The sequence below is a fragment of the Pholis gunnellus genome (assembly GCF_910591455.1).
Source record: "Pholis gunnellus genome assembly, chromosome: 5".
In the NCBI taxonomy this organism is placed as follows: Eukaryota; Metazoa; Chordata; class Actinopteri; order Perciformes; family Pholidae; genus Pholis; species Pholis gunnellus.
The window spans coordinates 8,245,286-8,260,410 of NC_136531.1; the positions used below are offsets into that span (position 1 = coordinate 8,245,286).

General features: G+C 42.5%; 1 protein-coding gene across 1 annotated transcript; it reads left to right on the top strand.

Annotated features, from left to right (window-relative positions):
• Positions 1–20: 20 nt before the first annotated feature.
• Positions 21–14,854, top strand: gatb (glutamyl-tRNA(Gln) amidotransferase, subunit B; the record flags this gene model as incomplete). Its single annotated transcript, XM_079158943.1, has 13 exons — positions 21–169; positions 1,309–1,462; positions 1,554–1,667; positions 5,937–6,135; positions 6,632–6,754; positions 6,930–7,043; positions 8,703–8,787; positions 9,428–9,472; positions 9,871–10,063; positions 10,267–10,400; positions 14,121–14,199; positions 14,333–14,467; positions 14,563–14,854. 13 exons carry the CDS (start codon positions 21–23, stop codon positions 14,686–14,688), a joined length of 1,650 nt encoding a protein of 549 aa, XP_079015069.1. The 3' UTR covers positions 14,689–14,854.
• Positions 14,855–15,125: the final 271 nt, after the last annotated feature.

Consider the following 15,125-nt stretch of genomic DNA (forward strand, 5'->3'; position numbering starts at 1 on the left):
GTTCTCAGGGACATTCCAACATGGCTGCCTCCTCTGTAGCAGTAAGTGAGCTGCTACATAATATGAATAAACAGATATCAGTATTGTATCCAAAGGCTGCGTGTGTTATTAGACGGATAAGCACATCGAGTTCGCGATGCGACAGCCAACTGCAGCTGAGAGCAAAAAGGTAAGTGAGGCTGTTATAGTGGAATACTTTGGTTCATTGTGCCCCTGACCTGGACACGAACAATTGCTGCACACGGATTTAGATTGTCCCTTAAAGTTAGTTATAGAACTATCGATATCAAGTTCCCAAAACACTGGATCCTACACTTCCCATAATGCAACTGGGTAGCATCTTTTTGTTATTCACCCCCTGCCTGTTACAAGCTCTCCCCAGTTTGTTGAATCAATAATATGAATACAATAAATGTGTTGAGCATATGACAGTACTAAGCAGTGTTCACTGCTTAGTAATATGATTGAATGTAACTTTGTTGACATGTAAGAGATGCATTAGAGCACACTATGAACTGGCATTAAAACCGGTCCAATTCTAGTTTTAAGACTGTGATGCTGTGCTTGAATGGTGCTTAACCTGTTCCTAAATTAATTTGTGTTTAATCAGATAATCACACAGCAAACAAAGGAGACATGTTTTTCCAGTACATGACTTCTGAGCACATGCACAGAGAGGGGGAGGAACATCGCATTGGCCCGGATGAAATTGCTAGGACGCTCCCTTCAGAGCCACAAAAGACGGCTTACTTGTTTATACGTTAGTGCGGTGCTTAATTCCAAATCCAGTCTAAACCCAAGCAGTCCTCTCTGCAACGCCTAATCACATTCACCCACATTACATCGTAAACTCATCCAAAGAGGGCTACTGAAAATATTATTTGAAGGGGTAACAAACTTTGACACAAGACTAAATAATTGCAGAGTCCCAATTCCATACTACATAATAGTTATATGCATTATGTAGGCCTACTATATCCAATCTTTTTGGAATTAGTAAACAAGAAATTGACACACTAATGGAAAACAATTTGCCTTTGGATGTCAAGTTAACGGATTTCACTTTACAAAATCATTTTCTTCTCTTTTTTTCAGCTGTTACTCTGTTTCCTTTCTGCATTGTGTGATAATAGTGTAATCAAAAGAAGACTAAAAAAAAATCAAGCGTTTTTTAGTACGCATGCTGCCTTTTTTTTCAGTTTACTTAGTTCAGTCACATACTCTCAACCTAATTAGAGTCATGTTGTGTTTGGGAATCAGGACACAGCCTCAGTTTGAAGTGTATTCAAACATCTCTCTCTCTCTCAGTGCTCCCCAGCAGCTGGTTGGAGTGGTGGGTTTGGAAGTCCATGCCCAGATTAACTCCAAAACCAAGCTGTTCTCCGGCTCGCCGGTTGGCTTCTCAGCACCTCCGAACTCCCTGGTGTCTCCCTTTGATGCATCCTTACCAGGCACATTACCCGTAAGTGTTGTTTAACTGGAATCAGACAAAGATTACCTGTTGTTGTTTTGATCCCTTTCTTGTCGGCTCATCGGGCAATGTGTGTCCCCAGGTCCTGAACAAACGATGTGTCGAGGCAGCAGTGATGACAGGATTGGCTCTCAACTGCACCATAAACAAGAAATCACTTTTTGACAGGAAACACTACTTCTACGCCGACCTCCCTGTGAGTCCTTCACTCCCTGTCCTCAGCCGTTTCTTTCCGTGCTACACCTAGGATTTAAGGGGTGTTAGCACAGACGTTAGTGGGGTACTTTATCTGACAAACGGCAGTGTGAAGACACTATAGTCCGGCACGCCATGCTGCATCATTGGTTTAGCTTTGATGTAAGCTGTCCTCATCTCCCTCCAACTTCTCCATCACGGCTTTCCCACCGCACTCTCCCGGCCACGAGCTCTAATTGAAATAGTGAGCAAGTCTTGCTGAAGCAGCGAAAAAGCTATTTGCCACACGTACAGACGAATGACACCGAAAGCTGTTAAAGAAAATGGCCAGTGTTTTTTCACTAACCAGCTCATTTCCTTCAGTGCACTTCTATTTGTACATTTTCCACAGGTCATTTCCTGCTCCACGTCTTTGCTGATCATTTGGAGATTGCTTTCTTTTATTCACGTAATTTTAATCATTATTTAAATCTTAAAAATCCAAGGTAGTGTTGTTAAACTGAACATTTCTGAGTGTGGTATTTTTGATTATGAACTGTCTGAGCACGACAAGTAAATAGTTAAGTAAAAGGAAAATATTTGTAAGCTTAAGACGACTCCGATCTTCAGTAGTTACCCATAATGGACTTCACTTGGATACCTGGTATTTTATTAGTGAAGGCGCTGGTATTTGATAATGGTGGTGATCTCATTCTATATTGAAACTCCCCATGTTGTAATATTACACATATGTACAGCTTCAAAGCAGCTATAATCCACATATTTATGTTAAAATAAAGAGGTTGCTCGTTGTGATGAACCGATGCAGCTCCACTCGGCTTTATGGAGCTTTATAGTGAGTTTCAGCAACATTTCTTGCCATCGCTCACGTTACATTTTGGTTCACTCCCACAGCTCTCATGGTGTCATTTTCGGCCACAGCAGACAACTGTTTTCAGTGATTAAAGATGCAAAAAAAACCACTGCACACTACCTGGTGGAGACCAAAACCAGAGCTAAAAGAGAGTGAATATTCGACTCGTATTTCATATAAAAACATGACTCTAAATGAATGCTAATGTTGCTCCGTAACTGCTGGATGAATAAGCAGCTGTTTGCTAACAAATAGGCCAAATTAACTGAAAGGGTGATGACACATCAGTGTTTCGGCTGCCTCCAAGTGGGAAAAAAAAGAAGATTTAATCGTGCTCTAAATTCTCCTAATTGTACTGCTTTTAAAAAAAATCAAAGAGGTAGAACGTGTTTACCAACATGATACTTGAGGAACGACATATCAGTCCCATGGTCATGGCATGGGAATGTGGTTAATATGTAAATATCCAACAACATGCCATATGAGCCAAATAGCAGTCTGGTAAGGTAGAGGAGGTACTAAAAATACTCTTAACATCAATATTTCCATTTAACATTTGCCCATGTGACGTTCACTTTGCTCTCTGTAATGGAGGGCTCGCATGGCAAAGTTCCACTGCCCCTCAGAGCCCAGGGGTAATTTTACTTCTATTATGAGTGACATTTTAAAGCTTAGATGGAAAAGACAAAATGTCACAGGAACTCGCCCCACAGAGAGCTTTTCTAATAAATCGAGAGATTCTCAGAAGAAAGCTGTTGGAGAATTTGACATTTTGAGTGTTCCAAGTCGGTCCTTCCCTGCTCGGATATTATGCTAACGCTGCTTTGGGCAAGGTGATGAGGAGGGCAATGGAGAACTTAAGTGAAAGAGTTCCTTAATTAGTATTTCATAGAAATTGCCCAAAGACGTGGCTTTAAATGAGAATACTGTGCCCACATGAAGTAGCAGGCAATACATTGACTTTGAGTGTCAGCTGGTATTTTTTATAGCACTGCTTCTAGTACTTTATAGCACTGATATAACTTATGGATATTATTGATATTTCTGATTAGTTTCTGCTCTATTTCCTGAGCTAACTTGACTGTATTGTGAGAATTCGACTGACAAGGCTTAATGGAGCACAACAGCTTTTCTGTCGATCTCGATAGATTGAGTTTTGTCCCCATTTAATATTTCACAGACTTCACTGGTTATCACACGGTTGCAGCAGTACATATTTTAATCACAATGCTCGGGATACATTATCTCCCCAGAGAGTCCATGCATCTCGCAAATTCCAGCAAAATCCTCCCAGAAGCTGAGGGATTACTGTTGGGTTCCTCTTGCTCTGTTGTGTGTTTGCCCAAGATTGCATCACCTCCTTTGGAATAACTCTGAACAGTTGACACACACAGCAGGGAGGATAATACCCGATTGCAATTTTTATTTTTCTGTGAGATATCCCAAACAACTCATGCCGGCTGGTTGAGCCTGAACCTAGCTGTAGATTCACTGTGTGCACACTAGCTGCTGTTGCCTTGTTTTGAATTCTTCATTCAGTTTGCATTAGTCCAGCTGCACAAAAAGAGTGATGTTGCGTGAAACGGCTTGATAAACTGAAGTCCGAGTGGTTTGAATTATGCAGATGATGGGAGAACTCTCACATTCGACCTCGAGTTTGAGTGTAATCAATGCTCATAAAATCAAACTAGTAGCAGGATCGAGGGAGAAATGATCCCACCCTTGAAAAATACATTTGTAAATTGCGTTGTACATTATTGATATGTTCCACGAGAAATCCCTGATTGCATTTTGTAAATCACCACCGTTGCTCATTAAATGATTAATGCTGCTGTCCAACCAGCTCTCCTTCCTTCAGCTGGAATGGCAGGCAAGGCACAAATATAATGTTTTTAACAGCCTTTTAATAACATGCCTCAGCAGCTCTCCACACTAAACGACCATCAACAGCAAACAATTACAATTTCCTTGAGATATTAAGCTTACAAATAAACAGACATGGCTATCGTAGCTTTGACATGTGTTTAATGGGAGCTATGAATGTCTGAGACCCCCGTAGGCAGCTGAGGTGTGTGTGTGTGTGTGCGTGCGTGCGTGCGTGTGTGTGTGTGTGTGTGTTCTATGTACATTATGTGAAAAAGGGTGAGGAGTCAGGAGTCACAGGGAGTGTTTGGAGCATCACTGCTCATTAGATAAGATAAGATAATCCTTTATTAGTCCCGCAGTGGGGAAATTTACAGGATCGCAGCAGCAAAGTGGACAGTGCACACAAGATACAGAGTAAAAAAACAAGAGCCTAGAGTGTAATTGGGAAAACTCAATGTGGCTACCAGGATCTTATTAGCAACGGACCTACCTCACCCTTCATTATGTGGCAACAGCCGTTGATTTATTATGCAGGGAATGCAGATCACTTATACAGATGCTCCCGAATGTACAGTATAGCAAGCATGAGCTTCACCCTGCAGATACAGACAAAAGATCAAGTAAGAAACGGGGGATTTCTGATAAGCTGCAACAGTATTCACAAAAAAATTATTAAATCCACCAAGAAGAACGGGAATTGAAGAAGAAAAACCCCCAATCGTGTGTCTTTTTCCTCTCCCGCCTACTTTAACAGGAGCAGCTGATTGATTGTGTTGATCAGGGCATATTGTACAGAGAGCCAGTCACGAACAGCCCCCCCCCCCCAAATCTCCTCTCCCACGTCCTCACTCTCTTCAGCATAAGTATGATGAATGTGAAGTTCCTGTGATGGGGTTGCCATAGTAACGTGGGGAATCAATACTTGGGGCAGCTGATTATTTTAGGACTAAAGGAGCGGCTGACATATTTATGTTTTGTAGGAGCCTTGAGTGAAGTGGCAGCATTGTAGTGACGGCTCAGCCAATCATGCTCACCGCTACATAGACCCGTGACGAGCACTGCAGCATACATCACTGGTATCTCACTGAAATAGTAATACATCCGCAATTTCCTATTGAAAAATGATATTTCGGTTACTCATTCCATTCATTCACATTATGTATCTTTTACGGACCCAAATGTACTCGTATTGCTACTTCCAGTACACGTCTTTACACTGGAAACAGCAAAAGTACAGCCAAGTGTTTCATCGTGCTGCAGTTGTAACATTACCGGTTAACATGAATTTAATTAACAGAGGACATACAGAGCAGAAGCCAACATTAGTACGGAAATAGATTTAGTTGAAAAGGGTAAATCCTCAGATTTGAGGTCATATCGCCAAGCTTAATCCTAAATGTATCCAGAAGGATATCAATTAGCAAAAGACTGTTTTATTTTATGAATTGTAATTTTACATTTCCAGTACTATTACCCAATACCACACAACCCTGCTGGCCAGAGCTTTACAGGACCGAATGTTATACAGACTCGTGTATTTTCAAATTTCAGGCTGGATACCAGATCACGCAGCTACGGCGGCCCATCGCAGTAGACGGCATGTTGACTTACAGCCTCCTCGGAGGAAAGAAGAGGAGCCAGGTTATCAGGAAAACTGTCACCATCAAACAGATTCAGCTGGAGCAGGACAGCGGCAAGAGTCTCCACGATGACCTCCGCAGCCAGACACTCATAGACCTCAACAGAGCGGGTAACGTTAGATGGTGTTCGTATGTGCCCTGCATTTAAAGGATACGTCTCGGGGTATTCTATGTTTTTCTCATTGTCAAAAAATGTAATGCAAAGCAGCAATAAATGGATCCTACTAATGTGTATTGGCTGTGCAGCCAAAGCCTGATATAGCTTATTCCTCTGTGCCATAGATCCTTATTGTTGTCCACTATTAAAAACAACAACAATGAGCCCCAAAAAATACTTAAAAAAATGTACTGTATATTTATGTCTGTTTTTTACAAATAGGTTTGGTGTGGAAAGCTTCGAGAAACGTACTAACGCATTGTTGGTTTTTGGTCTTTTCATGATATTTCATGAGCGTGAGATACATATTTTAGAACTGTCTGTTCAGTCAGACATTATTCTATAGATTTAAATTGCTCAACAAAGCGGTAACTGCTGAGGTTTGTTCCAGAGTTCCATGGGACCGATACCTTGGAGATGTAAAACACAGCTGTCTTCACATGTGACAGGTGTAGGTCTAATGGAGCTGGTGATGGAGCCAGACATGAGCTGTGGGGAGGAGGCTGCTGCAGCTGTCAGAGAGCTTCAGCTCATCCTGCAAGCCCTAGGCACCTGTCAAGCCAACATGTCTGGTATGGAAATCACTCTCTTTGTCTCTCTGCCGGCCTCTCTCTCTCTCTCTCTCTCTCTCTCTCTCTCTCTCTCTCTCTCTCTCTCTCTCTCTTTCTCTTTTTTTCTGAGCTGCTAAACTTCTCAACCCAAACTTATTTCCCGCTCAGCGTGCATGTCGTCCGTCTTTCTCCACAGAGGGACAGCTGAGAGTAGATGCCAATGTGTCCGTCCACCAGCCAGGTGAGCCTCTGGGCATCAGGACAGAGGTGAAGAACATCAACAGCGTCCGATACCTGGCCAGGGCTATAGGTACGTTCAAAATGTTACAGGAAGGGAAGCAGGCTGGCTTTAAGGGTGCGACAGGTATTTAGGGAGGCTCTTTGAACACTGTTTCATGTGATTGGGTCTCAACTGGCTGCATGACTTCACACACGCAGATTTTGAGAGTAAAGACCTTTTTTCATTCTGTGTCACCCTGAAATGATTTTAAGTATTTTGGTAATTATGTGGAAGTCAATCGGGTAGTAAATGGTAAAAAATAGGTCATTGATTGGATGTAACCGAGTACATTTACTCGAGTTCTGTACTGTTTTAGATGAGAAGATTGTTTCCTCTGTCTGAACAACAAATATGAAACTACAGCCAGCCAACTTAGCTTAGCACAAAGACTGGAACCGGGGGGAAACAGCTAGCCTGTCTCTGTCCAAAGTTAACAAAATCCGCCCACCAGCACCTCTGAAGCTCACTGATTAGCACACTGTTGTCTCGTCTGTTCAAACATAACAGTTCGCCAATTTAAAGGGCATCATGTACCAGACTAGTTCTTGGCCTGGACTAGTGACTTCCTGGTGTCTTCATGCCAACTGGTCCTAGTCCAGAAATAGTTTGGCAGATAACTTCCTGTGAAACTGCAAGTTACTTGTACTTCACTTGAGTATTACCGTTTCATGCTACTTTATGTTTTTACTCCACTACAATTCAGAGGGGAATATTCAACGTTTTACTCCTTACTTACTACACATTAGATTATATATTCAACGCTTTACCTTGACCAATTAAAACAGTGAAATGCTACATATTACATAATATGAGAACACTCTCAGGGCACATATTTCTGCATTATGAGTATTTGTTATACATTATAATGCATCATTTACAAATACTACTTTTATGTACTTGCACTAAAGTAATATTTTCAATGTAAGACTTGTACTGGGAGTATTGTCACAGTATTGCTCCTTTTACTGAAGTAAAGGACAACAACTTGGTCAGACACACACACACAAACGCACACACACATTCAAAGGAGCCAAAGAGAAACGCATGCAAACACACAGTCCTGCGACTTTGTATCCGTCAGGTACAACATTACTTTGAAACTTAATGATAGATTTAGTTTTTTGTTGAAAAGAAAACGAGATAGCTGTTTTTATGAGGAGACATTAAGACAGGAAGCATAGTTAATATTGACAGTAACTTGTGAAGCATTATTTTTGGACTGACAACCAGTCACAAACAATTAGCTGTGCGATTGCAGCGTGTGATGCTGAATTGGCTTCACGCAGCTGCTCACTTAAAAAAAAGCATAGATTTTATGTCAACTCTAACTTCACGGACTGGTGATTGAGCTTCACTTGTAAAAGCTGACAAAGAGCCACAGCCAGAAAATGTCCGCATTTTCCGTGCAGGTTTTTTTTTAAGAAGCATGGTTTGACATACCGTGGTGCTGCTGCTTGAATTATTTATCAATAAAGTTGTATCACATCTACTCCGCTGCCAAGTTGGCATTTAAAAGTCATGTAGAAAAACATCGTTTATCACAGTTATAGCGTGGCAGCAGACAGAGACCTGAGACGTGCCAGTGTATCACAGCAGATGTTTGTCATTTACCACAACGTCGTATCTGTGTGTATTGGTGCTATATTGAATAAACTGCATTCGTGGTCATGCTCTCTTCTACATCACCAGACTACGAGATCCAGAGACAGATCGAAGTCCTGCAGAGAGGGGGGACGGTGAAAAATGAGACCCGGGCGTATGATTCCAAATCAGGGTAAGAGGATGAAAGAGCAAGGCCGCGAAGCCAAGCTTGAGCCGGTACAACACCCTCTGACTGTGAGCTCTGCCTGGATCATTAGTCCTGAGCTTCTGTTGAGGAGGACCCATCATGGTAATCACGATGAATAGAGCCATTTGGATGCCGCCGTCATCCCGTGTTATCTGTGAGCTATGCGCTACTCGCAGGCTTATGAGCTCGCAGAATGAGCCGGAGCGCACACGGCTGAGGCCTTGATCGTCTTCTGGTGCTCTGCCTTCTTCCCATGAGGCTCTTTTTACATGTACGGGGTACGCGGTGGAGCGTGTTAAATAGCATGTGTGATGGCCTGTTATTGGCTCTTTCTTCTCGTTGCGGTCTGTGAAGGTGACGGCAGATTTGACTGCACTGACTTTGAGATAGCCAGGCTGACTGGCAGACATCCCCGCTCATATATGTTGCCAGTCTCTTTTTTTTTTTTTTTATTGGCTGGACTGCAGCAAGGCGAGGCCGGTCCTTAACGCAACAGTCTGTCACTGAAATGTAACTAATTGTTTGACCTCTAAGCAGTCTTGTAGAGCTCCTAAAGGTATCTCAGATTTTGTTTTGCTACAATTCCTCTGGTTAATGATTTTAATGTCTGCATCTTTTTCTCTAGGGAGACCATTCCTATGAGGGACAAAGAGGGTCTCCAGGACTACAGGTGATATATCTCTCTGCTCGTTTTTTTGTCCCGGGAGCTTGTGTTTATTGACGTGGACTCATGATATCAGAAGATCATCTTGCTCTCAGTGGGGACTTAAAGAGGATGAGAGCCTCAGAGTGGCAGCTAGATGGAGAGAAATAAACAAGGCCTGAACCTCAGTCGTATGTGTAAGTCTGAGTTTCGGAGGGGGAATGATAGATGGACAGGTTTAAGGCTGATGGAGTCAAATGATAAGGGGAGTAAGTGAAATGTGACAAGTGTGGTGTCAAGAGGACTATTAGTATCTAAACAGAAGCCAACCTCTTCTTCTCTGAGTTTATCTGTACTGGTGATAAAGCATCCTCCCTCCCGCTCCCTTTTTTTCTTTTTTTTTTCTCCACCTGTCCTCTTTTCAGGTTTATGCCAGAGCCCAACCTGCCCCCTGTGATTGTGTATGAGGATAACGCATCGCTGCCCACTGGCATTGATGCGTGCCAGGCTGTGGTGGTGCAGAAGATAAGGGCAGGGCTGCCAGAGCTACCCAGTGTCAAAAGAGACAGGCTGGTGCAAACGTACGGCATCCTGCCCGAACACGGCTTCACTCTGGTGGTGAGTTTATCAGTGGGCAAGAGAGGAGAGTTGATTCCCTCACTAAATCTGTTTCCTGCGTCTTTCTTTTAATTACCATCAGATCAAGTCCAAGCAGAGTCAGCTTGGCAGCTGCATGCTGCTGGACTCTGGCTGGGTTCACCTGATCCTAATTATATAATATGTGAAGCGCTGAAAGCATTTTCATGGCGCTGTTGTTGCAGAATGAGGACGGGCTGGTGGAGTACTTCGAGGCCGTGCTGAAGGCGACCAAGAAGGAGCCGAGGAAGGTGATTGGCTGGGTGACAAATGAGCTGGTGGGTCACCTCAAACGGCAAGACATGAGTGTGAGCCAGAGGTGAGATGTTCACCCACAGCCCTTCATGTCCCTTTACAATATTCACACAATGCTTATTGTTTGTCTTGGCTCATGAATGCAGAGCTATTATGCTGGCAATGCTCAGGTATAGATGTCTGGGCTCCGACACATGACCCCTCTGAGCCTCTTGTGATTGGCTGGCTCACTTTGTACCTTTTTGCCGATTTGGAGCTGTGACAGAAGGTGCACACGGGAAGTAGCTGCTCTCAACTTGAGTCAGGAAGTCATGAGACATGTTGTTTTCTGAATTTACTCAAACTTTAGTTTTTCTTCTCGTGAACTACTGAACAGTTTTCAGCCCGAAGGCCTCCTCTGATGAAAAGTTAATACGCTGAACTTCCTGACAATGCTCACAGTTCAGCAGGTCCAGCTGGGGCTCTTTCTGACTCATTTCCTGTCATCTCTCCCTGTCTGTAATGATGGCACACAAATGTCTGTCAGGCTTCTCTTAATTCTAAGGAGTCTCAAGCCACTGCTTCGAGGGTTTAACTTGTGTGTGTGTGTGTGTGTGTGTGTGTGTGAAAAACTGATTTCCCCTAAACATGATTTAGTTCACCTGGTGTCAGAAGTTGAGCTCCATATCCTTTTACTCATGACTAAACTTAAGTCGGAGACACTTCAAGGAATCGAGCATTTATAGCAGATGTTTATACAGATAGATTTTGCTATACAAAGAATCTCTCAAGCTCACAAAAAAATCCCATTAGCAGGGAAGGCTCAGCGGGGAGAACTAATCCCCCCTTGATAAACACGTGAACATTAGATCTATAACACCAGTTAAATCAATAGCACCAAAAAAACCTAGCACATAAGGAGGAGTGTTGGGTGTTGGCGGGAGTTCTGGCAGCAAACAACGTTGGCATGTGCATATCGGTAGAGTGAAGTTGCAGGCAGACCATGTGGAGTGGCAGGAGGGATAGAAAACAGCACTGGAAGGGTTGTAAACATGAACTGCAAGAGCTCAGAAACTATACAGCACGGTACTGTCATTTACATCACTGCACTCGCTGTCCTCGTTGCAGCTTCACAGCATCCTTTCTAATAAAACGGGCCTCGCAATTTCCTCTGTCAGAGTTCAATCTGATTGGACGCGGATAAATTCCAAACTGGAAGCAAATTTGTCTCGCCCCACATTCACATAGAAATGAATGGGAAGCGAACTCCAGTCTGACTGCACCACAATAGTGTGATGTATCAGGTAATGATGGCCACGCCGTGGACCTGCATGGATATCATTCAACGTAATTAACCAGCTGATAGCCGCACCACGACTGTGAATGAAGCAGCTGATGCGAGAGCGACTTCGCCGACGATACGCTTCATGTCTAGTGGCACCTTTGCCGATGAATGAGCTCTTTTCAATGGTTTTAAATAATCTGACCTTTTCACATGCTCAGCAGCCGTAGCTGGCATCGTACTGAATCAAAATGATAGCCAGAGTCGTATTGATATTCCGTTTACCAAGCGAGGGGGAAAGAATGAGTGGCTATCAACTGAAAGCAATTGTGCAGGGCAACAATAATCATAAGAGCAAACTCTCTTCATTTGCAAAAAATCTATCTAATTTTGTTGTTGCTACTCTTGACACACAAACCTCCAGTTGTTCTTGGCTCAATAAGAAAGAACCGCCTCCTTTTTATTCCTCAGTAAGGTTTGCACTGCGTTGAAAGGCAGAAAAAAGATATGTCCTGTTCTGTATAGTGCACAGAATATATATATATATATATATTTATTTTATATTGTCAAGCTACAATGTCTGAACAATGGCAGCATATCAACCTTAGTTTGATCAAATAATTCTGTCTTTAACCATTCTGCAATGTACTGCTGTGGGTTGATTGACATCAAGGATTATTTAATTCTTAGTGCTCACAAATGTAGATTAGACCGCCGCATACTATACAACATAAATCATCCGATATTCCCTAATTTTTTGTGTCTGTAATGAGAAAAGCCCTGCGACAGTCTGACAGCCCGTCAGTTTTGACAAATCCAATTACATTAGTGAAATGATCACTTTTTGGAAGACGGTGTTGTTTTGATCTTTTCCCCGCTGAAGGCCTTTTGGCTGGAACACGTAGGATTTGTTAAATGTTCCAAAACACTCTTGAATAAAATCTTATTTTGATATTTCTATACAAAGATGTTGCCATAGTACCTTTCACGCTTGCCTCTCTAGCCACCGGCGATGAAAGAAATAGCACCAGTTGTGTCCCACTGTTTCTGTTTACGGCATACTGAGACGCTGGATATCAGCCACTCATTTCAACTCATTTCATTTTCTAAAAATGGCAGTTTAGTAGCGACTGCAGCTAGAAGAAAGAAAAGGAGGGTCGGATGCATCTGTGTTGTATTTGTGAAGGTCAGTCACCAGATCACGACTTTGGAAACCTCACTTCAGCTTGTTAAACTTGAAATAGACATTTTTCATTGTGAAAAAGCAATTTTGTTCTCTGATCATTTCTTGAAATATAACGTCATTACTGAGCAAATGAAATTGAAGCAAATGAAATTGAAACAAGTTACGTGTTGGTGTCAGCGCAGACGCTTTGAGCTTTACTTTATCTACTATTCCCAGACGGTTTGTGTGTGAGTAAACTACAAAGAAGCTGGTGTTTATTTATGCATGATGTTGCATTCTCTTTGGTTGAAAGGAGGAGATACAAAAAATAAAAAGAGAGAGAGAGTGGCCGGCAGGACTGTCAAAAGCTGCAGGCGGGGAAGAAACGGAGAAACTCAGCTTCATACGCTAACTGGCATTTGGGGTGAAGAATAAAAGGTTTTCATGAGCATGCGTGTATCTCCATAAGAAATCTCTTTATGTCGGCTGTCCTGTATAATGTGTCCCAACCTCCTTTTTTACCCCTCTGGCTACAAACCCTTGAGTAGGATGGTTTAAAGGAGCAATTGTGAAGCATATTGGTCGGGCAGCAAGAGAGGTGAAACTCACCTGACATGACGTGTCATTAAGGCGCTTCCACCAGCGGAGACAAGTCACTCTTTCAGGGTCTCCCCTCAGAATAGATGCCGACGGCTGCCTATGAGGGAAACTCGCTGCCTGTCCAGTGGATGATTTTTGGCAGGCTGGTGACAGCATACTGACAGAGTTGTGAAATATCTCACCGGGCCTCCATTAACGCTCTGTAAAGACATGAATACAGATATAATATTACCAGAAGTTGGCTTTATATTTCACATGCTGATCATTTATTTATTTATTTACCAAACTTTTTTTAATTCCCGTGCTTGCTTGCTAATAGTTCATAGTGTCAGAATGGACTCAGGTTGACGGGCAGCTTACTGGTTATTGTGGATTTACTGTGTCACACCAATAATGGTGGTAATCGTACTTGTCTGCCTATTTTCCGCCTTCTCACTGTTTTGTTTTTGTTTTTCAAATCAAATTACAATTGATAGTTTAATGCTGAGATGGACTGCCTCGTCTGCAGGACACCAAATGAAACGGTGTCTCCACTTAATATATTCTAACAGGCTTCTTGGTTCTGTTTGTCTGGTAGCCTGGGGAATAAACAAGAAGACATTGGAAAGACGAACACATTATAGTCAAATCACAAATGTTGATGGGACTCTTTCGTCCTTTCAGTCTGATTCTCCCACTCCTCTCGCTCCTTTTTGTATAACCAATACTTCACTGCATCTATTAAGCTGTAATTTCACAACCCCTTCATTTGATTTCAGCCCAATCTCTCCGTCTGCCATGGCTGAGCTGCTGGAACTCCAGGAAAGTGGACACATCTCCTCTTCGGTTGCCAAGCAGGTCAGTCAGCTGCACAGACCATGCAATTATCCCCTTCTATATGTCACTCAATACTGTACACACACACACACACAGGCTAGTGTTTGTTTGTGTTCTGGTTTCACCTGCTTCATCCTGGTTTCTCTTCTCTCAGGTGTTCCAGGAGATGTGGAGGTCATCGGGTAAGACGGCCTCTCAGATCATCCAGGAGCAGGACTTGGGTCTCGTTAGTGACACCACACAGCTGCACAACATCTGCCAGAAGGTGGTGGACTCGCACCCTGATGAGGTGAGGGCTCACATGCAAATTCTTACTTGTAATTATGTTTTTTTTTTTTCTTTTGCATGTTTTAGATGACTTGTGTTTGTGGTGCCTCTCTGTAGGTTCACGCCATCAGAAACGGAAACAAGAAGGTTCTGAATAAGCTGATGGGCCTGGTTCAGAAAGAGACCAAAGGCCGAGCTGACCCGGTGCTGGTGAGGGCAATTTTACAAGAGAAGACTTCATGATTTGTCCCGCAAGACCCAGACGTCACAGACACAGAGTCAAATCATGGCGAATGTGGCCTTCATGAAAGAAGAACTACATGACAGAGTAATGTCACACAGCGATTCATGGTCCGTTGAATATTGATTGAGAGGTTGATATTTTTGTAAATACTGAACAATGTTTTCATCAAACAACCATTATCTTCTGTATTTATGTTATAAAAGTAATAAAGCTTTTCCGATTAATGCTCTCTGTGGCAGTGTGTTGGATCAGTTGTCATTCATGAATCCCGAGTTACAGAAAATAAATGTCATATTTTATAACAGGTTATAAGTTTGAATGAGAATAGCATGTAAAAAAAAAAAAAATGGTAATTGCCTCGTGAAAAATGATGCATCTTAATTAACTTATTAAATGTTTGATTGAAATGATCCGGTTAGGAAATAAAGAAGATTGT